Raw genomic sequence first — 27394 nt, forward strand, 5'->3', positions numbered from 1 at the left:
TCAGCTTCTCTCTGGTACTATAAGAGAAGATAAATATCACACTATTAAAAACCTTAGTTTCTCTTTAGATCCGACCTTTAAAAATAACTCAATTATCTAATCTAATCTTAGAAATTAAGTAAAGTTAATAGTACTGTGTGTTAAGCATAACAGCATCTAAGTTGATTTACTGACCATTAACTCAAGATTCCTCAGGCTTGATAGCTGGTGTTGTCCTGTTAGCCCAACAGCCATTCTCGAAGCTAAGCTAACTAGCTCTAGTTTCATCCATGAGCTAGCTAGTAGCTAGCTAGCTAATTCCCCTCAGCTATTCAGACGCCACATTGACTGCTTTGGCCCATTGCTGGATAGCTTTGAGGGGGATTAGCTAGCTAGCCCAGCTTAGCTTCACGTTAGCTATCTTATCTACCCCCCCCCCCCCCACACACACACACACACAGTCAATGCGGCGTTTCGATAGCAAGCTCATGGATGTATTAAACTAGAGTTCATGTATTAAACTAAAGTTAATAGTTTACTGGGCCATTTTGTTTAATGTTTCAGTGATGTTGAAAGTGGAGCTGTCACCAACCTCTCTAAATTCTTTATAGAGATCCGCGTGTCGGTCCTTCAGGTGTTTTGCTAAATTTGTTGTGTTTGCACCTTTCATTGGCACTACTCTGGAACAACGCTTGCAAATGGGCTTCGTGGCATCTTTAGCTTTTCCTTCGTCATTTGCTTCAAACCCGAAGTACTTCCAAACAGCACTTCTGCTGTTTTCTTTATCCACGAGTCGCGGAGGCTCTGCACTTGCCATCTTCGGAGCGAGTGAGAGGATTTGTTGACAAGACAGGTCTGTGAGGGGGAGGGGGCGGGGCAATGTGTGCAAAGCAGCAGCGTGTGTGTGCCTGTGTGTCAACAACTCGCTGTAGGAGAGAAGACAGCGAGAAAGCCAGCTGGTATCGATAGTGTGGAAAATATCGATATTGCGGGAAATTAGTATTGAAACTGTTTTAAATATTCAGAATCGATATGAATTGAAAAATCTATATTTTTGACAACACTAGCCTCCACCTCCACGCCTCCACCGCCCGGTCCACGCCTCCACTGCCCCGGTCCACGCATCCACCGCCCACGCCTCCACCTCCGGCTCCAGCGCCCCAGTCCCTGCTGCTATGTCCCTGCCTCAAGGGTTCCCGAGGGAAACCGTCTGGCCTTCCTCTCAGACGCTGTGCTGGAGGCCCAGACGGGGACCCTAGAGGCCCAGAGGGACATGGCAGAAGGGATTGGGGCAGTTGTGCAGCAGTTGGTGGAGGTCACCACACTACACCACCAGAGCCAACAGGACATCCTCAATGCACTTCAGTCCCTCACACATGCTGTCATGGATCTCACACAGTCACTCACTACCACACTCACGGACCTCACACATTCACTCACAAACGCACTCACACACCTCACACAGTCACTCACCAACAGACAATAAAATGGTAACAATGTGAACCTTACTTGTTTGTGTCTTCATAGGAGACTTGAGGAGGCCAATGGTGCGCTCGACAACGCTGCGTGTCCGGGCATGTACCTCGTTGAACTGGGTTTCCTGCTCATTCTGAGGGTCCGGGAAGGGAACCAGCAGCTACTCCTTCAGGTGGTAGCCACTGTTGCCCGTAGGTCACAAAATCATCAGTCTTGACTGGTTCTCATTCTTATCAGCTTTGAATATGTATCTTGGCATATGCACTCACCAACAAGCCAGCCGTCACGTGCAGCGCCCGCCTCCAGTCTAGCCCCTACCCTGCTGTGCGCCAGGATGAATGAGTCATGTGTGGAGCCAGGCCACCATGCCACTACACCTGTGATGAGCATGTCGGCGTCACATATGATTTGGGTATTTATAGTGTGCACATTTTTGTGATTCACATAGACGTATTCATTCACTGATGGTGCCCTTATCAATATGTGGGTGCAGTCAATGGCCCCAATCACATTGGCGAGACTGGCCATTGCTGCAAATCGCCTTTTGGTGTCGGCCTGCTCCTCCACAGTGTAAGGGAACCTGATGTACCTATCATGCATCCTGTTGAGGCCTTCCCAGACTGTAGGCATGATGGCGCTCAGTGATGGCTGAGATATCCCAGACCTATGGGGGACATATTTAGCAGGATTAGATCATACCCAGCAGGGGCTTCAGTCACAAGGATGAGCAAGTTAATGTTAGTTAAGTTATCATACACATTACACACCTGTCGGCTAGTTCCCGCTGGTATGTCCCGGTTGCCAGGAAACCCAGCGTGGTCAGTACCTGTGCCAGAACAAGTAGGCTTATGTCACTTCATTATGTCAAAATGTTAACAGCACATTCTTCATTCCTTTTTGGATTGCTGCCTTGGCCTCATTATTCTATTTTGTATGTGGTCCGTAGGCCTACCTGTGTTGGCACGGATATTGCGCGGGTGCGCCACAGCGCCGGGTGCTCCGTTCCAATGCTGGACCCAGTTCAGCACATAGCTCCAAGAGCACGGCTCTTGGTAGTCTAAATCGGCTTATTAGCCAGTCATCAACATGGGCCAGCAGATCGTGTTGGTCACGGAACACCCGCTCCCTCCTAATCCTACTACCAGCACCGCCATCGCCGTCACCTCTTTGGAGTTCTATCTCGGCCAGTAGGCCGAGTAGCGCCGGATTCATTTTGGCTTGCATTACGCACAGGAGGACTGTCATTTATATGCTTACCAAACAGCAAACAGGTGCACATGATCACATATTAATGACAATCTAATTGGTCAATTATTGCCGTTTGATGGAGTGCCTGCATTAGGTGTGTGAGGACATATTGCGCAGAAACGTTTGAGACAGCGCATAGGTTAATTTTGGGGAACAAATCCATATCGGACCATTAATCAATCAATCAATCAATCAATCAAAGCTTTATTTGTATAGCGCATTTCATACCCAGAGGCAACACAATGCGCTTTACAGAGAACAAGGGAGGTGGGCATACGACCCACTCTCTACATATTCCAGAGGGAAGCAAAAAAACAGTAATCACCCGGGGGCCAGATAAGTGAGCTGTAAAAATTATTCCCTGACCCCTCTCAACAAGGCGATCGAGCAAGCTCCAGGAGTATGTTTGTCTACCGGCTAAGAACATTTATGAAGCAATACATTGCATTGAATTACATTTCAGAGTGAGAGAGGCTAAAAGCATCATAGGAGAAAGAATATTCTACGGACATGCTACATCATCCACAGTAGACACAGGGGTATCTATCGGACTTCGGGAGGTCTGCTGGTGACGGTGGGGCATCCACTGGACCTGGTTAGAAGATAGGAGGGAGAGAGAGAGGCACTAGGGACAGGGAAGGCAGAGCAGGGTTAGTAGCACATAGAGCCATTCAGACCACACAGATATTGAAACAGGCAACCTGGGGCAGGCTCCTGGAATATAGTTGTCTAATGGCTAAGAACATTTAAGGGGAGACACCCCAGGTGAATAGGAAAAAAAAAATCCTTAATAGGTATCACCATCAAACTCCCCCAGTTTGTTAGGTACATTAAGGAGCATCTTTTTTGTATTACAAGTTTTCTGAAATCTTATGGATAAATATGCAAATTAGGCATTATATGCGCTAAATATGTGCTAATTTGCATAATTTCGGGAAATCAATTTTTTTAACTGGTTCAAGCCAGATTCAAAATTCTTGTTTCATTTTGTTCACATATCCCTATTCAAACTTTGTCCAAGGGGGATTTTTGATATCTCTTTTCTTCACTTCAGAAATCAGAAAATACTGTCAACAGTCATCAAAAGACCAATTTTCGCCATGTTTTAGGGATAAACTGTTATATAAATCAGGCTATGAATGAAATTTAAAAAATCCCCCTTGGACAAACTCTCAGAATATGGATTGGAACAAAACTGGAAAGTTAGGTGTATGTAGGTGCTACTCAAGTGGTGGTTTTGATGTCCCTAAGATGAGAAATAACTCATTTTGAGAAAACGGGCTTTGAAAATTTGTATTGTAAAAAAACATACATTTGCATTGTAAACCAATATTTACAAACACAGTATCCAATCACATCATTAGTAACAACATTACACAACATCTGAAAACACATAGAAACTGAAAACTGAATAACACAGCATGTTGTGGATTCAAAATAGTCCAGGAGTAGACATTTTGTATAGAGAAGTAAGACCTGTTTAGTTGGAAGCCCACTCACCAGGTCAAGGCACAGCCCACGAGTGGGATGTTAGTAATATGAGACTAGAGACGAGACAATGTAAGTAGGGAAGAGAACATTCCCTTTTAGAAAGCTTGTATTATTTTGTTAAACAGATCATGGACAAAGATAGACACATTTGACGAGGACATGCATGAGAAAACAGATTATCTAGCTTTTTGTGTTTTTTTAAGCGTTTTACATGGAGAAAACATGAATGAATGAATGAACATGAAGAGTAAGCTGATTCATAAATACACAGGACAAGATGTGGTAAACAATGCAGGGTAAACACCAATAGAAGCTAAATATAGATTGCTAAACAAACAAGTGATATAACCATCGTCAAAAGCAACACCATAGGAGACATCAAGCTACGCCGTCATAGGTCTACAGAGTCACTCCTCAGATGGCACCACACTAGCTATCCACAAAACTGTTCTAGGCAGCTAGTTTGTAGAACCCACTCAGCTGGAGTTAACAAAACTGTTCTAAGCAGCTGGTCTGTAGAACCCACTCAGCTGCAGTCAACAAAACTGTCCTAAAACCACAATATGTTCCTGGTGCGCATGGGGTTGTCATCAGTGAAGCAGACTACCCCATATTGCCGCCTTCATGTTGTCCACTGAACGCTGGTTGAGAATTATTGTAATAATTCTCAATAACTGTAATAATTTTGTAACATTTTGTATTTATTGGCAGTCAGCTTACCTACCTCTGGGTCCACATCTGCATATGCCTGCCTAATCTGCTCTCTGCTTCTGTGCAAGGACTCCAGACCTCTCTCTATTTCAGCAACTGAAATTAAAACAGTTTATTTGGTCAGTTTATGGATGCATGTAGAAATGCCACAGGTAGAGAGAGGGAGACTACTGTGCATATGTATAGGCTTCTGATATTGGCTAGAGAGAGAGAGAGAGAGAGAGAGAGAGAGAGGGAACACGTTTCAATAGCCTACCTGTCACCCTCTTGTCATGTTTCTGATACGTTTTCAGATGAAGCCCTGGGATCCCTAACACTTTACTTATCTTTTGGAGAGCTGCATACCCCAACCCTAACTCGTGCGCTAAGAGGACCATCCTCACATTGACATCAAATGCAACATCATTCCTAGTTGTATCATGAAGCCGAGTCGATGTGTAGACACTTTTGCGATAGCCATTTCTCACAAAGACTGCACTCTAAGAGCAAAGTACTACAGAACCCACTATTCTGAGGATCTATGTTAATTTTAAGACCAGTCCACAATTAGGACAAATCAACCCAGTTATCAGCTCATTCAAACGCGCCTCATCTCTCTGCTGCTCACTGGACATGCTAACGCTAGCCTCATCTCCCTGCTGCTCACTGGACATGCTAGCACCTGCTAATGACAACTTGCGCGAATAGGCACTTTATATCTCATAAATGTAAACCTTTCCATTTAGTTTCTCTTGTTTTCTGTTCAACCTTGCGGGCAAACACTGTTGTCGTTGTTGCTTATTACGTTTAGAACGCTTTACAGACGGAATTGTTTGGATTAGATATAAGGAAGTGGAAACGTGTCACATGACGCGCTGAACCAATCACGTTCTCAGAAATCAACAACAGCCAATGAGATTTCACGGTTAGCATCAAACCCGCCTTTGTATTTCCACGATTGGTTGCTAATACAAATGAAACTAACAGGTTTGGTTGCGATAATAGTGTGCTAGAGAGCTAGAGCTTTCTAAAGATACCCCGAATGACGGGATCCAGACGAAAGAAACGCTGCGAGAAGTTCCGAAAAAAGGCTAACTTTTGATGATTTTAGGAAGAATCTACAGACGCAAACAGACTAAATGAAGTAAAATAAACATCTAAATGCGTATGTTTGATGTTTTATTTCCACTAGTATGAAAGAAGACATGTTATGGAAGCAAACTAGCACAAAATCTCACATTTGACCAGGGCGTTGAAAAACGATGTTTTCACCTACCGTGTCTCCCCTTAAAGAACAATAAATAATATTAAATTAAGTTTAAATTAAGTTTTCGGAGCAAGAAAGGCTAAGAGCAATGAGCTGGTTAGTGAGCTGGTTAGAGGACACAATCTTGCATTGAGATATATGTTTGTGCTGAATTGGGCTATTAGCCTTAGCCTACATGATTGTGCATTTATAAACTCTCGCTCTTCCTCTCCATTAAACATTGGAATTCACCGACGCACCACCGGTGTCGCCAGTTCCCCCTGTGTTCAAAAACGGTGTAAAAACCTGTCTAAATCGGCACGCCAAGTTGGGAGGTGGCGTAGAAAAGCGTCTAAAAAGGTGACTAAATATATGCCCTTTTTGGTTGATAGATCGCGCTGTGGAGGCGTACGCCTGAAATCGTGGGAAAAAAGGTGTAAAAAAAGGAGTACCTCAATGATAAATGAGGCCCCTGTTTTCTAATGCTGAGATTATGTCATTAGTGACAAGAGTGACAGCTGAAATAGTACTATGATTAGCTCTAAATCCAGATTGGTGTGGACTCAAAAAATGAATGACTTGAAAGAAAGGATTTTAACTGGTTTAACTTATTTACCAAGGTCTCCAGAACATGCCTCAGAGAAGTGCTTATTAATAGTGCATGCATTTCAGCCCTTTACACCCAGAGAAACTCTAGGCATACATACACATACTGTAAATACATACATACATTTATATATATATATATATATATATATATATATATATATAATAAGAGTGGCAGTTTTAAATAATTAGGGTCCGGGCAGAGACCCTCATGTATTTGTAATTTGTCTCATCCTTCTTCCACCACAACCTATTTAGTGTATGACCTATTTATTTGTTAGTTTACTTAATTGATTTGCTCATGTTATTATTGAACTGTATTATCCTTGACGCTTTAGCACTATTGTTCACCTGCCATTCATGCCAATAAAGCATATTGAATTGATAATTGAATTGATAAATTGAGAGAGAGAGAGAGAGACACACACACACACACACACACACAGACAAAGACAGAGAGACAGACAGAGAGAGACGTAGAAGTGGGGTTTCCATCCACCTCTTAAAATTCGCATTTTCCAAAATTGCGGAAAAAAAACCTGAAATAAAAAAATCTGGAAATGCCAGAAATAAATAAAAAAAAGGCAGAAATATTGCCAAAAAGTTTACGCTCGGAGGAGGTGGAAAAGTCAGCGTATTGATTTTACAGATTTTGCGAATAAACGATGACGTAGATGCTATCTCCGGCAGTAGCCTACTCTGGTCATTGCATTTAGAGCCATCAAGTTTACAAAGAATCTCTCCATCTCATCATAGTTCAGTATAGACCTGTGAGTTGACCAAAAAGTTGTTGACATGAGACGCTCTCTTAATGATGTTATTTCATGGCGCCCTCTTCTTCTAGGGTGTTTTTTGCATTTTCATGAGAAGCGCCACAAAGCGCCACCATATTGGAAGTCAGCCTGCTGACTCCCAATATTCGCAAAACAAAACTGAATGGAAACGTGCGTAAATTCGCATTTTCTTTTGTGGATTTTCACAAAATTCGCTTAAAATTTGCGAAACATTTGTATGGAAATTCAGCTAAAGAGAGAGAGACACACACACAGACAAAGACAGAGAGACAGACAGAGAGACATAGAGAGCTCTGGACCTCCTCATAAATATCATTGACTATGCAGCAACAGTACAGCAACACCTCTACAGTAGGGGAGACTAGGAAACATTATCCTCATGAATTATTAATGAATTATTACCAACAGGAGAGTGTGTGTGTGTCTGCGGGTGTGTGCATCAACAGGTGGATACTGTGCTCCATAAGTAAATATCATAAACATCATTAACTATGCAGCAACAGTACACCAGCATCTCTACAGTAGGGGAGACTAGGAAACATTATCCTCATGAATTATTACCAGCAGACGTGTGTGTGTGTGCGCGCACGTGAGTGTGTTTCAGTCGAGATCACTTTAGTCAAAATTGACCCATTTATTAGCATGCAATAATATGTACAGCATATTAATTTTTTACGCATATTAATTTTGGTGGTGTGATCTGTTCGGGGGGCCCCCTGCCTTCCACGCATATGGAAAGCGGCAATCTAGATGTTCCCCCCCGGCCGGAAGAGGGAACGGCATCTAGCCCCCTGCCTCTATGACGATCGGAGTGGGCCGCGATCGGGAAGACGCTCGGAGGTAACTCAGCCCACTAAGACCGTCAAAGAGAGCCACAGGGGGACTGCTGTACATTATAGTCCCCGGCCTCCACGGGCCGACGCTTCGTGGAGTCCGAAGGAGATACAGCCTAGTGTCTCTGCCTCTATGGTGACCGGAGGGACCGCTGGTTGGCCCTTCGAAGATGATTCGCCCACGGTCACCGCGGAGAGCCACAGAGACCAGCTAGTGTCTACCCTGGCTTCCAATGCCGACGCATAGTGGAATAGCAGAAGAATGCAGCAATACCCCCCAAAACAAACACACCGGCAGCTCCGAGTGGGAGCACTAGCTTCCACTCCATAATTTTAGCGATAATTAAGATGAACGCGCCAGCAGCTCCGAGGCCCACGTGTTACATGAGGGGTCGGCGGAGCGCTGACTAGGATGGGTAAGCCAATTGCAGCTTGTAAGAACCTGAATAGCCAGCAGGGGGAGCTCTTAACCAACTAACGTGCCGTTTCACCATGGATGTATAATAAAGTTAATTAAAATATATTTTTTAATTATCAGCCAATATTAATTCTAATTTTATTAATAAATGCAGTAATTACTAATAGTTTATTAATTAATAGTTTCACGAGCAATTACGCTATGCGTTTTAAATAAGGCCACGCCCGCACAAACCATGTGAAATCCGCAGTGACAACACAACTTGGTTACCATCAGCTCATCGCTCCGAGCACCCAAACGGCCTGGGCGCCGGGCCCGAGGTAGCGTTCGTATGCCGATGAAGGGGTCCAGGCAGCACATGCGAAATGTACACATGCTACGACAGTTTTTTCCGACTGAGGCGGCAGCCGTCTGGATCCAACACAGACTATAAATGCTGATAAAACCGAAATGTTAACGGGCATGGAGGTACATCAAATGTGGAGCAGAACGCAGTGAAACGAGACCATGCAGTCGTATTGGTTAAAGTGGTCTTGGCTAGACCAGCTCTCATGTATCGGGGAGCGGATTACAGGAGGGCACGAGGGCATCGTTTGGTCCAGAACCATCCGCCGAAGGAGGGCAGACCAGGCCGGACGGGGCCGCAGCCGGGCACAGTCTGCGGAACTTCTGTAAATCAAACAGGGACAGCGAGTCAGCGATTCGATTGTTGATGTCGGGGACGAGGACACGTGGAAAAGAAATTCCCCTGCCCGGACAGCCATGTGAAGCAGGGCATGAATTATTAATGAACGGAATGTTCGAACGATCATAGTTGATAATATTCATGGTGCATCGTTATCGCAGAAGAGAAAGCGTTCCCTAGACCACCGAGGCTAAATGCGAAGAGGCAATTGCAGGATTCCAAACGCAGCGTATAATGACACATCCAACATTGAAGCGCGAAAGCGTAGCATACATCCTTTTAAAGGAAGAAATAAAAGCCCGTAAACCCTGCCCCAAACACTGCGGAGGTGCAGGCGACGCACGTAAATGGTGGAAAGAATAAGCACTGCGTTTTACCACGCCACGATAGTCACACGCACGCAGCAGATTGACATGAACTAAATTGATTACAATGCACAATTTACATTACGTTGTCCTAACCATTGCGGCAGCCTGATGCCACCGACCCAATCTATTTGGAAAGCTTATAAACTGCAACAATTGGTAAGGTGCATCATCGTTGTCATTGTCTCCGAACTAGGTTTGGACACGGCTGAAGGCAATTCGGCTATACTATCCAGGCCTACTAGAAAGGCGAGCCAGCCTTTTCTCCAGAAGCTATTTCAATGCAATCCTGAATGTCAGGTCCCTACCAGAGCAGTATGGCAAGAGCGAGCAATGACGTGTTTTGACAGCTTAAATACATGCGCTCTAGCGAGCTGAACCAATGCTATGACAGCTGACAGTCAGCTGGTGGGTTCCGTCATACGGGGTGTGACTAATTAGCCTCTGACGATTAGCCCAGTGTTGACTTCGTGTCTCGCCTGAAGTACGTCGGAGACTTCATTTATGTACAATTATGTGTGTACAGTATGACTGCATCACTGACACCCTACATCCGTACATCCCACTACGGTCTCAGGTCGGCTGACCAGTCGCTCCTCGTCGTCCCTAAATCTAGGCTAAAGCACAGGGGGGACCGAGCTTTTGCCGTTGTTGCCCCCAAACTCTGGAACGAGCTCGCCTAAAAACACATTTGTGACCGCCGCTGGTAATTTGGTCCTCAACTAGGCATTTTCATTTTTCAGTTTTTTACAGATTATGAAAGTGCAGATTGTAAGCTTTCAAATGAGGTCTCATACATTGAAATCTGAACATATTTGAAGAAGATATGCTTATTTGAATGCTAGTACTGCCAAATCAACTTAGCTGAGAAATCTCCCTCCAAAGTTCTCCAACATTTTCACACCTCTGACTGCCAGGTAATGGGCGTGAACAATAGCCTGGTAACCCCACCCCCAGCCACTCCCCCACTGGACGATCTGTCATTATCTGTCAGAGTGGCTGTCAACTTGGGGTATTACCTGAGAGTGGCTGCCAAGTGAGGTGCTCTCTCACTGATGACCCCACACTCTTTGAGTCAGTATTAATCTTGTGTTGTGAATGCAGTTAAGAACAATATAAGATGAAGTTCAAATTTAACGTTCTTTATTGTCACATACATGATATAAAGTACAAGCATAAGTAGTTAAGTGTACAAAAAAAGGCAACAGTCTAAGTGTTAAAGTGTACAGTCAGTTGTCTGTTTTATAGACAAGGTGCATAGTGTTCATTGTGATCAAGTGTACAACAAAGTAATAACAGTCCCCAGCTCAATACTCAAGGTAATAACAACAGTACTCAGCTCAGTATTCAATATTCTAACAATGCAGTCTGTGCAAGTGTGGGCAAGTCTGTGCAAGAGAACTAGCAACGCTTCAGTATACAAACAGGAAAAGGCTGTGGCCTTTCTCCTGCAGTGCTGTCCGTCCTGATGATCTGCAGTGAATCTACAAGCGGACAGTCTTGTTCTGAGCTGCTGTGGAGTTTGGCGGGGGACATGTGACGTCTCGTCCCTCATCAGAACAGAACTCTCTGATCTTGTCAAAGAGATACGTCTGTCTGGCCATGTCCAGTCCGGGTGGGGCTTGCACAAGAAGACCTTCTCTGGGGGGCAGGACATCAGGCTTGCGCAGCAGCTGAAACTCGACTGCCGGTGCATCACGGTGTTCTCTGGCCACAACCATGCCAGGTCTCTCAGCATCAAAACTGCAATAGAATAGAAGGAAGAAAGTACATTAAACTATTGCCCACAGTACTGGCACTCCATATAGATAAAATAGTACCAGAATGTGTTGATTAAATAGACTAGCTGGCTAGTTTAGGAACAAAGGGCTAGCTCAGCTAACTAGCATGTTAGCTAACGTTAGCTAGCTAGCCTTTGTTAGTGCTAGTGCCTTTGTTATGCTAGCTAGACTTAGTCACTTGCTTAGAAAGGAGCTTCTGCTAAACGACTAACGTTAATGTAATGTAAACAGCACAGATAGTATAAAGATCAGCTTACCCCAAAGCAAAGCAGAATGCTTGGCGGTGGTGTGAATCTGGTACGTCGTTCGTCGCTTGGTAGCAACTTGCTTTGTTGATACAGTCATCTCTGTATCACAGGTCATCAAGAATAAAACTCCGTGTACGAACGAGTCCTGCTCTGCTGGAGTTTTAGCTGCTCTTAAAACTCTTTCCATGCCCTGGATGCCATCCCCGTCTTCTCTTTAGCAAAAGCTGTAGCATCCATGGTTAACTTGACTGAATGTAAACAAAGCCGGCGTGTTGGGGAAGGGTGGGGGGCGGAGAACCCGGAAGCAATAGCCAATGAAACCAAATCATGCTAATCGATCTGCCCACCCCCAAGCCCGGCTCGAAATCAGCTAAAAACTAGCTTAGTTTGCAGACTAATTATACGTATTTCGTGAACCTAAAACTGTTGTCTGTTATAGTAAGTGGGTTCTTCACAACTTCAACTTTGGTAATACAAAAAAAAACAAAATACTAAAAAAAACGTTTTTTGATTTATTTTGCCCTCTAGCGCATTTCGGGGTTTGCCGAGTTGCGGACCAGCCGCTGTCACATTTGTTTAACCTGCCGTTTTAATACTAAGTATCAGAGGAGCTCTTTATTATCTTTCATTATGCTTCTATTGTCCTATTGTGTTGTCTACTGTGTTTTTTTGTATTGATTGAAATGGAAAGCACTTTGGTCAACTCTTGTTGTTTTAAATGTGCTCTATAAATAAAGTTGGATTGGATTGGATACAATGTGTATGTGTGTGTGTTTATATAGGAGTATGTGTGTACAGTATGTGCGTGTGTGTGTGTATGTGTGTTTATGTACGAATATGTGTGTACAGTACTGTATGTGTTTGTGTGTGGATGTGTGTGTTTATGTACGAGTACTTGTGTACAGTATGTGTTTGTGTGTGTTTATATACGAGTAGTATGTGTGTACTATGTGTGTGTGTGTGTGATACCGTGCTCCATGATATCAGGTCTGTTTGTAGTAGAGAGCAGCTGTATACAGACAGACAGACAGACAGATGTCTAGCCCTCAACAGGGAGAGCTTGAAAAATCCATTACACTGCAAACTAAAAAACTGTTAGACTGAAATTCTAATATTATATACAATATAACACAGAATTGTTAATGTAGCTAAAGGCAGTCTTTACCGCCCCGGCTCCAGAACATACTTCCTCTACACATGACAAAACATCATCCGATGACTGGAACTCTGAAAGGCCTGTTTGTCTGAAAGTCATGCACACCACCATCAGGTCGATCAGGCCATCCTGAACATGTGCACGTATCACTCACCGACTTTGAAAAAAGGGCCGAACAAGGACAGCGCCTCAATTTCACCAGTTTATTTAGGCCGTCCAAACAGTTCGCCGGTACTAACGGCCCATTGCAACCAGCAGGTGCTCTGTTTCAAACTCAAGCACTCACGCCACACACGCTAGTCAAGGCTAGGAGCCAGCGTCACCCAGAATGCCTTGCAGTCCATTTCTCTGAGTGAGTGAGGGTGATATCAGGACATGAATCTCACAGATTCTGCAATTACAGTGAGACTGGCCATACCTATCGTATCATATCATTCATCTCTCTCTCTCTCTCTCTCTTTCTCTCTCACTGCATCTATCTTTATATAATGTCTGTTATTACCATATGCAAGAGAGAGGGGGAGGGGAGGGAGGGGGGGGGAGGGAGGGAGAGAGAGAGAGAGAGGGAGGGAGAGAGAAAGAGAGAGAGACCAATTACACACCACACCAATAACCACTTGGACATCTAGGTTTCTACTGTGGACCAGAATAACCACTGAGATATCTAGAAGGTTAGGAGCTAGGAGGAGACACAGGAACAGTGAAAAGCAACCCCTGAGGAGGAAATGCTCAACAATATTAATAATACCAGTTATACTGTATCAATAACAGTAAGATAATAGTTTAAAGTAATATCTACATTATAAACATGACATGAAAGTTCTGTAGAAACTACATAGAAATAGACATCCCAGTTATCTTTTCTCGATATTCAACGGATACTGAAAGAAAACATGGCTACGCAAGTGGTTCACTCGCGCGGGGGTCGCTGCCTTGCGTCAGCGCCCCTATCGGTTTGTGTGAAATAGCACTTGCGCTTGCGTAAAGTTACACATTTCTGCACGACACACGTTGCTATGCAAGGACGCGTCAATGTCACCTTGCGTAGCCTTGCGCAGCTGCGTAGCTCACGCTTGCGTAGCTTGCGTTAAGTATGAATGTGCCCTTAGAGGCAGTGCGTGGAGCCTCATCTGTGATGTAAAAAAAATATAACATACCCACTTAAAAAACCCACTCTCACCTCCACAGCTGCCCCTCAGCGGAGGGACAGGGCCCAGCTCAGAGTGACGGTGGCAGGTTTGCTGCAGTCTCTTTCTGTTCACTCTGCCCCAGCTCATTCCCGCAGTGTGAGAGAGAAAGAGAGAGAGACAGAGAGCCGGCAGCATTAGGTGGACTTTCAGACTCAATCTGGTCCATCTGTCACTGCTATTAGGGACACTGACCAGCGTAGCTGCTGCTGCCCTGCCTCCCAGCACACACACACACACACACACACACACACACTGAAATACAATATAAAAGTGGAGCTAGAACATACAGCACACACACACACTGTTCATGCACTGAGAGAGTGATAGCGGTGTGTGTGTATGTGTGTGTGTGTGCGCGTGCAGCCAGTCAGATGACACTCACCAGACACGCCGCCATATGTGGTGCACCGGCCTGACCGACGCCCGTCCAGGGGGATCCGTCTGCCCTGAGTCCCATTAGCCCCGAGACGGCGTTGGTCGCCGTGACGCCATCTGCCTCGCCTGCGGGAGGAAGCATTAACCGTTAGCCACCGCCGAGTCAAACCCGCCGCCTCACAGGTGTCCTGCAGAGCAGAGCGGGGCGTCCATTAAGATGCCTGCAAGCTTCAGGCTGGTGCCAAGTCATTCCGTGACAGGCTGGGTCGCTATGTGTGTGTTGGTTGTGTATGTGTGTGTGTGGGGGGGGGGGGGGGGAGGGTACATGTGGATGTTTGGGGATGTATGTTGTAGTCTCTAGCTGTGTTCTGGGTGGATGTTGTAGTCTAGCTGTGTTCTGGGTGGATGTTGGGGTGTCTAGCTGTGTTCTGGATGTATGTTTTGGTGTCTAACTTTGTCCTGGATGTTGTGGTGTCTAGCTGTGTTCTGGATGTATGTTGTAGTCTCTAGCTGTATTCTGGATGTATGTTGTAGTCTCTAGCTCTGTTCTGGATGTATGTTGTGGTGTCTATCTGTGCTCTGTATGTTGTCTCTCTGTCTCCTCTCCCTCTCTTCCTCGTTAGCTCTGCTGTTCTTCCCTTGTTCTCTTTCTCTACATGTCCACTCTCTTTTTGTGTGTTGGCTGTAAGCCAAGTGGACATACCAAGGTACCATAACATATTTTGTCACTGGATGTTGTAGAAGTTATGTAACGAGCGTGGGTCATATTTGTTAATCATAGACCCTTTTACAGCCGAGTCAGCACAAGTAGCCTATGCGCGCGCATTCTTTAAACCGTAGCAGAGGAAGACAGACGAAATCGCCATTATTAAGCGTACGGACTGGACTGAGGAAATCATCAGAAATGCCTGCGTTTGCGGTGCCCATTTTATATCAGGTAAGTTATTTTGACTACCTGGTTTCACTGGAATGTCTGGTTGAAATGTAGCCCTTCTCAGTCCCGTTGTCAACAGTCCTTTGCTGGTGCATTCACTTTTCTGTCAAAATAGATCGGTGGAGAGGCCTAGTTAGGAGAGGCGCTCATATTTAGCTCATATTTCTGTTCAGTAATTGAGCTTTTTTTTGTTTAGGTACCATAAAAGCAAGTGAACTACCTGATCGACAAAGGGATGGCGTCAAGAGCAGCAATGCAGTCATCAACTACATTTCTTCAACAACTATGGAGTTGGAGAAACGCATGTGGACCTTCATTGTGACAACTGCAGTGGACAAAACAAGAACAACTTTGTGCTGTGGTACTGTGCTTGGCAGACCATGCACAAGCTTCACCTGAAGCTGGACCTACACTTCCTGATTGCAGGCCACACCAAGTTTGCCCCTGACTGGTGCTTTGGCTTGATCAAGCAGCACTATAGGAAGACCAGAGTGGAGACTTTTACTGACATTGCTGGGGTGGTGAGAGACAGCGCTCCTGTGAAGAAAGTCAACATCCCACAGCTTGTCGGACTTGAGGACGGCACAGTGCTTGTTGAAAGCTACAACTGGCACCAGCATCTGAGTAGCTATTTCAAAAAGCTCCCAAACATTGAGTTACCAGCACTTCAGGTAATTATCATTGTCATGCATTAGCGATTCCATTTTATGGACATGGTATGGTTGTATTTTATTTGTGGCCAATATTTTAATGCACTATTTTAATGCAATTAAATTCGTATATTATATTTTAATCTCCCTTCTGTTGCTGATGCTGGGATGCCTGGTGTGGTTGAGGCCAGAGAACACTGTGATGCAACATCAGTCAGGTGTCGGCTGCTGTGCAACGCTGATGTTCAGCCCCCCCAAAGATGGTTTTCAGGTGCAAGCCCCACCCAGACAGGACATGGCCAGACAGCAGTATCTGATCATGGATGGCTGTGACTGTGTCCATGATACAGGCAGTGCAATTACATAACATGTCAAGTATACTGTACAGTAGTGCAGAGTAAGTTCTCTATTGTATAGACAAGGTGTTCAATTGCTCAAGTGTTGTCAGGTGTTGATTCAAGTGATAGTGTACAGTAGTGCAGAGTCAGTTGTCTATTGTATAGACGAGGTGTTCAATTGCTCAAGTGTTGTCAGGTGTTGGTTCGAGTGTACAGTGCTGCAGAGTCAGTTGTTTATAGTACTCTGGTTGTACTATACATAGGCCCTCACTCTAATTATAACAATGGCACACGTGCCACCCCCTGGACCAACAAGTGAGACACCTTGTCTATATAATAGACAACTGACTATGCATCACTGTACACTCGAAAACTCGAACCAACACCTGACAACACTTGAGCAATTGAACACCTCTATACAATAGACAACTGACTCTGTATACATGTGCATTACATGCCTCTCTTCTTTACAAAGATGGTCACAACCACAACATGTCCTGAGAGCACATGCAAAATAGCAACTTATGGCTAGTTTTAATGTGCATGTCTGTATGTTTAATAAAGCATTTAGAAAAAGTTTAAATCAAGACTTGCGTATTAGCTATTCTGTTGAGTACTATGTTTACAATTGTTCATTCATGATATTATTACAATTGACCATTCAATTCTGCCTACACTTAGGTTACTTAGCTAAGAACCATTTTAATTACAATTTACTTCTAAGGGCAAATACTTTACTTTCATATCAATATAATATCAAGATCCTAGTAGATGTCCAAATAACCCACTGTGTCCTGGGTCTACTTATTCACCACCTAAAGGGAAGTGCAAAACAGCAAGTCATGACCTTTATCCAGAAACAAAAGTTGAACCCATTGCAGCAAAATAGCTAACATTACAGGAATCATCAGTGTAACTGCTTTAGCCACTGACCGCTACCATTAATGTTATGGAAGCTGCTGCTAGTTGTTGTGAGCCCATGAGCTTACTGGCTATCCCGCTCTCATTGTGCTGGATTAGCATTGGAAGCATTGGAACTGATGTGTCCAGGTGACAAGACCCATCTTTATTTATCAGACATTACCGTCCTACCAGTCCAGCACAGAAACAAGCCAGCCAACACACATAAGCCAGGCGTGACCTGGCCTGGTTCTGCTCTCCTGTTTTAGATTCAAACACAAGTGTATGAATCTAATATCGTCTCTTCAAATCCTGGATAGGAAGGAAGAAAGCAGATTTGATCCTCCTCTACTGTAGGATACCCTCAGCCCCCCTCCTTCGTGGTGGTGGACCAGAAAAGCAAATTTTGGTCCCGCTGAAAACATGGGTCTCGGTTCACCTCAACTGAACCCTGGTGCACAGCATCACAGGTGTGAATGCAACCCAGAGTCCCCGGGACCAAATAGCCTATAGTGTGCCAGTGTAGAGCAACAGATGGATCCCCTCCGATGGAACAAGTGCTTTTCACATGCGAGGAATTGGGAAATCTTTACTTTGGGGTAAATATTGATATTGTATTCATAAACTGCCTCCTCTTAATTGACTTTTATTTTTGTGACACAGTTTGACATAAGGACTTCCTGACTTCATTATCTTGCTTCTGTCCAATCGGCGAGCGACCGGTTTGAACATGTGACTGTTTGGACCTTCAGGTGTGAAAGCACCCTTATTTTTCTCCTCTCATCAAACCTCTCTTTCTCTCTCTCTCTCTTTCTCTGTCTCTCTCTCTTTCTCTCGGTCTCTCTGTCTGTCTCTCTCTCTGTCTCTCTCTCCTCTATCTTTCATTTCCTCAGTTGTCTGTTCTGACATAATAACCATTGGAATATACAAGTATTCCCTTGAGTGGTGGGACTGAGCCCCTGCGCTATGAACCAGGGAGATTTAGCAGGCCTGGTTTCTGGTCAGGCTTCTCTCTGAGTTCCTCCGCTCACACAGGGTACAGTTGTTTTTATTTTTCTCCATTAGTAAAAATGGATTTGTCCAAAAGAAAAGAGAGAGAGAGAGAGGCAGCAGGTGTTGCTGAGAGAACGTCCCCTGAGACTCCATGTCATGCTGTGTGATTCTCCCAGCTAGTTATTGAACGGGATTTATGTGACGCTCATCCCGGGGCCAGGGTACATCTCACAGCGCTGACGGTGGGGTGAACAGGAATCATATCGCTGCCTAAAAATATGCCTGACGGGGGGTGGGGGGGAGAGGGCGGCGATGAAGGAGGGGGGCTGGGGGTATCCTACAGTAGAGGAGGATCAAATCTGCTTCCTTCCTTCCTATCCAGGATTTGAAGAGACGATATTAGATTCATACACTTGTGTTTTAGGCTAGAGACCAGCCAGAGGAAAAAGCCCTGATTTATTCAACACTTAAAAACAAAGAATAAACACTAGCTTGTTGCCTTCCAAGTGAGATTCATTGGCTAGATGCCCACTTTCAGAGCTGCCGCGTCAGTATCAGGAATACTACAGGCTCAGGATGGGAGTCCGGGTCAAGTAGCAGTACCAGACCAAGTGGCAGTATGAGAGGAAATATACCCTGGCACTACAGGAATTAGGTGCTATGATTACAGCACTCTGCTGAAAATCAATGAGAGAGACAGAGAAAAATGAAAAATTACATAATCCCGCACACACTTTTGCTCTGCTTTTAATCTGCCAACGTTTCAGTTAGACCTTTCGGTCTAAGGGGATTTACTCCCAGCACCACAACATTGTGAGAGTGTGCATGTTGGTATTTTCACTCACAGAGAGACATAGAAAGACACACACACACAGACAGACAGAGGGACAGAGAGAGAAGAGAGGGGGTGGGGGGCAGGGAGGTGGGGGGTGGGGGGTAGAGTGAGAGAGAGAGGGAGGGGAGAGGGAGAGAGAGGGAGGGGAGAGAGAGACAGAGTGAGGGGTAGATGGAGAGAGAGAGGGAGAGAGAGAGAGAGGAGGGAGAGGAGAAAAGGAGACAGAGAGACTAGCTGGAGTCATCAGTAGTAGTAGTAGTAGTAGTAGTAGTATTAGCAGTAGCAGTAACACACGTTTCTCCGCGCCTTGCTCCGGCAGCTAACCCCAGCAGATCAAGCCAGCAACGAGGGCCCGTGCCAGGGACGTGCGCGTCGTCCCAGAGGGTCATGGGAAATTGCATTACGGCTGTGGCCCCAAGCCAGACACCAGTGCCCCGACAGATGCTGCGTCTAAGAGCCCTGCTCACATGGAGGGGGGGGGGGGGGGGGGCGGGGGTCTCTTCCTGACAGCCACACTCCTGACAGCATATCACACAGCAGATGGGGGCCAGCCATACACCATACATACACCATGTGTGTGTGTGTGTGTGCGTGTGTATGTGTGTGTGTATCTGTGTGTGTGTGAATGTGTGCTCATGACTCGTGTGTGTGTGTGTGTGTGTGTGTGTGCGTATATACAGATGTGGGAACATAAGAATGTAACTTGACCCGCGGTATTCTAACAGGCGCTTTACGGCATTCCGCACCACCGCTCGCCTGCCCATAGGGACGCAGTAATACCACTCATTGACCCATTGCTGTAGCTCATCTCGCACATTAGATGAGCCTACCGTTCTCAAACTCCTTGTTCTCTGTCTGGTTGTAATTTAATTATTACGAACAAAGCCTATCTATTTATAGTTTCTATCTCTGTAACTGTCGCCGGGTCTATATCTGTTAACTGTCGGGACAAGTAGAAGTTTAATACATTAGGCTGAGTGTTCTCATATGGAACATGGCATCAGGACGAGTAAGATGGCTAACGGAGATGACCAGAGATGTGTTTGAAATGGTTCACTCACTCCCTATTCCCTATTACCATGGATGTATTGAGTGCAACTCATAGTGAACTACATGGGGAATGATTTAACAGTTTTGGGACACATGGAATGTAACTGCGTAAGATATTCATGACTCAAACAAGCAGACGCGCCGATCACTGATGGCAGCAGGTTGAAATATCAGGAAGTATTCAGGTTCCATGTTTAGTTGAATGATAAATCCCATATAAATGGTTGGAATTCTAATGATGTGCAAGTGTGATTTTGTCAACTTTAGTGCTGTCTGCTAATAGCAGGCTGTGAAGCTGCACGATAAGACCGTGATAGCAAGTTAGCTCACGACAGCAGCTTCCAAAATATTAAAGGTAGCTGTCGGTGGCTAAAAAACAGATAGCTAACTTTACAACGATGATTCCTGTAGCTATTTTGATTTTGATGCTATTAGTTCAACTTCTGTTTCTCGAGCAGGAACGGAGACGAACTCGCATTAGCAGCAAAGCAGCTAGAGGAATGATCTTTACATTAGCTAACTGCTTTAGCTACTGCTGGCTACCGTCTTCTTCACTTCTCCTTCGGTAAAACATGACACCGTTGTGTTGTGGTATTGTGGAGGGCTTAGGCAGAAGCAGGAAGAGAAACCACTTTTGCCCCATATAAGTAAAATAATGGTCTCATAAGCATTTTCGATTGTAAAATTGTGTTCACTTGTTTTAGTTTGCAAACATATGCAATTTTCTTAGCATTCCCAGCTTTGTATGTAGTTTTAATGTGAAAGATACATCTTGAATGCAGTCAAGACAAATTATTTTGCCTCATAACTTTTGTCAAACCCCCTGGTTCCAGTCAATTGGATTATAGGCTATAGGCTACTTTCGTTTACAATGACGTTACCTTATGAACACAAATAGCTTAACCTATAGGCCTACATAAAAACAATAGCCTAAAACCATGTTTATTTACAATGTATTTTCTTTCATTGATAGCATGCCAAGAGTTAGGGTGAGGAAAACGACGCGCGGTCTCTTAAGCCCTGAGACCATCAGGCAGGCAGCTCAGGAGGTCGTTGGCTATATATATTATTATGATATTATGTCTAATAATACATTTGTTGAAAGTACACAGGCTGATCTACTATACGGAATTGGACCGAGGAGTGTTCTCATATGGAACTAGGCTGCACACGCCCGCCCGCGACAAGAGCTGAATTGTAGTCAGCTTTCCCCGCTGCGCGCAGGACGCGTGCGTCCCCCGCTCCGAGCGAGAACGCAGGCGGAATGTCGCTCCCCGTCTGAAACGGCCTTGACTCCTGGAATCCCAAGGTCTTTCATATTGAAATTCTCTTGATGGTCTGGGGATGCGAGACGTGTTAAGGGAGTGCATCAGTCGTGAGCCTTGACAGTAGGCTACCAGCCTGCGCTGCGCTCAGAACAAAGTTGGATGAATGGATTATTGGAATCCTGGAAAATGTTTATTGCGCTCTAAAATCATGAAAGCATAAATGTAAAAATGCAGCAACAGAAGTAGTCTAGATGAGATGGTGGTTTAAATGAATGGCAACACATAAATTGAGACATAAATTGAGACTGGTGATAATGCTGATAATCTACAGTAGGGCCTACCTCTGGCTGAGTTCATGGTTACAGCCATTCATCTCTTACACATGGGCCTATACAATACTTGCACAATCTACTTTGGACGTTAATCCATCCATCTATCAATCAAACTAGCGAATTCAATGGCCGGTCATGGCAAAGCACCCGCTAACCCTACTAACACAATCAGGTTGCAGCAATGTTGCAGAAACGTGCAATTTAGACTTTTGTATGGTCCACTCAACGTCAAGTTAAACGTGCATGCAACGCAAACGCGGTATCTGCACACAAGTTGCTGCAACGTGCAGGTCCAACGTGTCTGCAACGTGCCTGCAATGTGTACACAACGTTGTGATTTCCGTGATGATTTCGATGTATATTGCTGCAACGTGGTCTACACTTCCGTTGGCTACATTTATAATTTGCATTACAAAACAAATCAGCTCCTTGCACAAGCTCCACTACTTCCTGAAACTCTACAGGCATATTTCTTTACCGTCCTATACTATTGGATAGCAATAGCGATGAATCCGGTGTGCAGCACACCTGATCAATCACTTCCATCCACTAGTATAGGCCAGGAAAGAAATACGCCTGTAGAGTGTCAGGATGTAGTGTAGCTTGTGCAAAGAGCCTATTAATGTCATAGTCAATGCAGCAAGCAAAATTATGGTACAAAAGTTATGACACAACACCATTCAGTCAAGAACAATTTATTTTATTTAAAAAGTACACAATGTCTGGCCTGCAACATGATAAACAAGTTTAAAAACAAAAAGGATTTTTAAAAAAAAATACAAAAACAGTTATTTACAAAAAAAGTTATTTACAAAAAAATGGCAGGCTGTGCTCAGATAGGCTGGGGGGGGGTGGCGGGGGCTGTGCTCAGATGGGCTGTGGGTGGGCGTCAGATGGGCTGGGGGGCAGCTAGGAAGGGAAGTTTTCCTCATCAGAATGCTGGGGAGTGCTCAGATGGACTGTTCTTGGATGGGCTGTGCTCAGGCGGACTTCTGCAGATACCTAAAGACACAATGAAATGGCCGTAAATACACAACGCACATACATGCACAAAAAAGTGGTACACAATCTTTGGAACCATGCAGTGTCACTGGGTAGGAGAAACCAAAAAAAAAAGACATCACTTACCCTTCTGCATTTAGCAGGGGCATGTTTTAATGTCTCCTGCAGCTGGGCGGCCACTTCCGCCATTGTAGCCTTCGGCATAGAGACCATAACTGCACCTTTAAGTTATCAAGAAAGGTAATGGTTTCAATTCACATCGGTCATGGAACAAAGACGATGTATTAAAAAATATTAAAAATATGAACCATTTCTTACGTGTTAGAACATTGAAGAGTGTCATACTCTTAAGGGGAGACACGGTAGGTGAGAACATCGTTTTTCAACGCCCTGGTCAAATTTGAGATTTTGTGCTAGTTTGCTTCCATAACATGTCTTCTTTCATACTAGTGGAAATAAAACATCAAAAATACGCATTTAGATGTTTATTTTACTTCATTTAGTCTGTTTGCGTCTGTAGATTCTTCCTAAAATCACCAAAAGTTAGCATTTTTTCGCAACGAACCAGAGCGCGGCCGTCTTTTGGATCCGCTCATGTGATATATCGATAGATAGATCTCTCTCTCAAGCCTGATGTTATCGCAACCAAACCTGATAGTTTCATTTGTATCAGCAACCAATCGTGGAAATACAAAGGCGGGTTTGATGCTAAACGTGAAATCTCATTGGCTGTTGTTGATTTCTGAGAACGTGATTGGTTCAGCGCGTCATGTGACACGTTTCCATTTCCTGATATCTAATCCAAACAATGCCGTCTGTAAAGCGTTCTAAACGTAATAAGCAACAACGACAACAGTGTTTGCCCGCAAGGTTGAACAGAAAACAAGAGAAACTAAATGGAAAGGTTTACATTTATGAGATATAAAGTGCCTATTCGCGCAAGTTGTCATTAGCCGGTGCTAGCATGTCCAGTGAGCAGCAGGGAGATGAGGCTAGCGTTAGCATGTCCAGTGAGCAGCAGAGAGATGCGGCGTGTTTGAATGAGCTGATAACTGGGTTGATTTGTCCTAATTGTGCAGGAACTGGTCTTAAAATTAACATAGATCCTCAGAATAGTGGGTTATGTAGTACCTTGCTCTTAGAGTGCAGTCTTTGTGAGGAATGGCTATCGCAAAAGTGTCAACAACTAGGAATGATGTTGCATTTGATGTCAATGTGAGGATGGTCCTCTTAGCGCACGAGTTAGGGTTGGGGTATGCAGCTCTCCAAAAGATTAGTAAAGTGTTAGGGATCCCAGGGCTTCATCTGAAAACGTATCAGAAACATGACAGAGAGGGTGACAGGTAGGCTATTGAAACGTGTTCCCTCTTTCTCTTTCTCTCTCTCTCTCTCTCTCTCTCTAGCCAATATCAGAAGCCTATACATATGCACAGTAGTCTCCCTCTCTCTACCTGTGGCATTTCTACATGCATCCATAAACTGACCAAATAAACTGTTTTAATTTCAGTTGCTGAAATAGAGAGAGGTCTGGAGTCCTTGCACAGAAGCAGAGAGCAGATTAGGCAGGCATATGCAGATGTGGACCCAGAGGTAGGTAAGCTGACTGCCAATAAATGCAAAATGTTACAAAATGATTACAGTTATTGAGAATTATTACAATAATTCTCAATAACCAGCGTTCAGTGGACAACATGAAGGCGGCAATATGGGGTAGTCCGCTTCACTGATGACAACCCCATGCGCACCAGGAACATATTGTGGTTTTAGGACAGTTTTATGGACTGCAGCTGAGTGGGATCTACAAACTAGCTGCTTAGAATAGTTTTGTAGACTGCAGCTGAGTGGGATCTACAAACCAGCTGCCTAGAACAGTTTTGTAGATAGCTAGTGTGGTGCCATCTGAGGAGTGACTCTGTAGACCTATGACGGCGTAGCCGATGTCTCCTATGGTGTTGCTTTTGACGATGGTTATATCACTTGTTTGTTTGGCAATCTATATTTAGCTTCTATTGGTGTTTACCCTGCATTGTTTACCACATCTTGTCCTGTGTATTTATGAATCAGCTTACTCTTCATGTTCATTCATTCATTCATGTTTTCTCCATGTAAAACGCTTAAAAAAACACAAAAAGCTAGATAATCTGTTTTCTCATGCATGTCCTCGTCAAATGTGTCTATCTTTGTCCATGATCTGTTTAACAAAATAATACAAGCTTTCTAAAAGGGAATGTTCTCTCGTCTCTAGTCTCGTCTTACTAACATCCCACTCGTGGGCTGTACCTTGAAGTGGTGAGTGGGCTTCCAACTAAACAGGTCTTACTTCTCTATACAAAATGTCTACTCCTGGACTATTCTGAATCCACAACATGCTGTGTTATTCAGTTTTCAGATGTTGTTTAATGTTGTTACTAATGATCTGATTGGATATTGTGTTTGTAAATATTGGTTTACAATGCAAATGTATGGTTTTTTACAATACAAATTTTCAAAGCCCGTTTTCTCAAAATGAGTTATTTCTCATCTTAGGGACATCAAAACCACCACTTGAGTAGCACCTACATACACCTAACTTTCCAGTTTTGTTCCAATCCATATTCTGAGAGTTTGTCCAAGGGGGATTTTTAAAATTTCATTCATAGCCTGATTTATATAACAGTTTATCCCTAAAACATGGCGAAAATTGGTCTTTTAATGACTGTTGACAGTATTTTCCGATTTCTGAAGTGAAGAAAAGAGATATCAAAAATCCCCCTTGGACAAAGTTTGAATAGGGATATGTGAACAAAATGAAACAAGAATTTTGAATCTGGCTTGAACCAGTTAAAAAAATTGATTTCCTGAAATTATGCAAATTAGCGCATATTTAGCGCATATAATGCATAATTTGCATATTTATCCATAAGATTTCAGAAAAATTGTAATACAAAAAAGATGCTCCTTAATGTACCTAACAAACTTGGGGAGTTTGATGGTGATACCTATTAAGGATTTTTTTTTCCTATTCACCTGGGGTGTCTCCCCTTAAGTGGCTTCTTCCCGTGCACACTGTAGGCGCTCCACACCGCATGTGTGGCAACAGCTGACAGCACCCGTCGGACTGTGTCCGCCAAGTCTCTGCCACCAATGGCACCTAGGTATTGTCTGCAAAACAAAGACAGTCATTTACTGTACCCTTCCCTGCAAAAATAAGACAAAGTTCTGCCCTGCAGACACTCACCATCTTCCTCTGATGTTCCCGGTCCTTCAACCTGGCCTCAAAGACCTGCAGCTCCTCCTCCGTTTGGGCAGGGTCCAGTACATCCAGCACTTCTCCCTGGGCTCCAGACTCCCCAGGCCGCATGCTCTGGGCCAGTTCCCTCACACTCTGTGCAAGCTCACGGAGTTGCTCCCGCAAGTCTGAGAACTGCTGATGTACAGACCTCTGGAAATCTAGATAAACACAGATGTGGCTATAAGTACATTGACATAAAACTAAATGAAACTCAAAATATATCCCTGCATGCAACATGAAGTAGTTCCATACCAGCATCTGCAGAGCAGCATCGATTCGGTAGAGGGGTACATGGAGTCAATGGTGCTGGAGCCGTTTTCTTGGGCGACGGCATCACAGACCTAACTGAAAAACAAAAGGGATAAAGGAAAGGGATTAGCAGGAAACTGTATGGTGTTGGCAGCATGCTTTGGCTTCTGGCATTTGAAGGAAAATAAATTAAGACATTAACAGGTAGACATCACAACACCACAGCAGTACATGCCACTCTTACCTGGTCTGGCTGGGGTGCTATATGATCTGGCTGGGGTGCTATACCTGGGGTCTGGGCCCCGCTCGCTCACATGGGACAAGCTTGGAAAATCTGCAAGATGAGTAAAATGGTATTCAAAATAAATAAAAAATAGTCCAACTATCAGTTTGCAGTAGGCATAGACATTTTATTTCAACACAAACATGCATACCTGAATTGTACAGCACACGTGGAATGTACTGGACAGCCGGCAGAGGCCTTTCAACTCCGGCACCTGGCATACTGTCTTTGGCCTGCATTGTTGGGACCAATGGCTGTCCTGGGCTTGGAATATCTAGTGGAATATCAGTATATTAGCTCAGATTACTCGATTTCAAAAGTACTACTCTTTTGGGACTGTTGAATGCACTTTAGTATATTACCTTCGTCACTGGAGTGATAGCGCGTGTTGCGCCGTCTCTTTCGAACGTCTTGGCACTCGTCCATTGACGACTGCTGCTCAAAGACTTTTGCCATGAGCCTGGCACCTTCGTAATGATCTGTGTGCATAAAGTACCATAATCAATACATTTCAGCCATCCTTTTTCCTCAGAATAATGAGTCATGATCCCCCCCCCCCCCATATCAGTATTTTTTAACAGCTTAAAATGCAAACAGTACCAGTTGTGGACTTTGGGAAAACCCGGACTCTGTGGAGCGCCCAGCCAGGGTTAGGTTCCACACAGCTCTTTATCCGTTGGCTGACTTTGTTCATTGGCCAGGAACACA

General features: G+C 44.3%; 1 protein-coding gene across 1 annotated transcript; it reads right to left on the reverse strand.

Annotated features, from left to right (window-relative positions):
• Nucleotides 1-27394, reverse strand: LOC311312847 (uncharacterized protein; the record flags this gene model as incomplete). Its single annotated transcript, XM_084442854.1, has 11 exons — nucleotides 27287-27394; nucleotides 27049-27165; nucleotides 26838-26960; nucleotides 26648-26737; nucleotides 26407-26499; nucleotides 26132-26312; nucleotides 2408-2465; nucleotides 2223-2281; nucleotides 1966-2119; nucleotides 1489-1588; nucleotides 1-17 (listed from the first exon to the last, which is right to left on the reverse strand). The coding sequence occupies exons 1-11, from the start codon at nucleotides 27378-27380 to the stop codon at nucleotides 1-3; spliced, it is 1086 nt and encodes a 361-aa protein (XP_084298980.1). The 5' UTR covers nucleotides 27381-27394.

This window comes from Borostomias antarcticus (assembly GCF_949987555.1).
Source record: "Borostomias antarcticus genome assembly, chromosome: 9".
Classification (NCBI taxonomy): Eukaryota; Metazoa; Chordata; class Actinopteri; order Stomiiformes; family Stomiidae; genus Borostomias; species Borostomias antarcticus.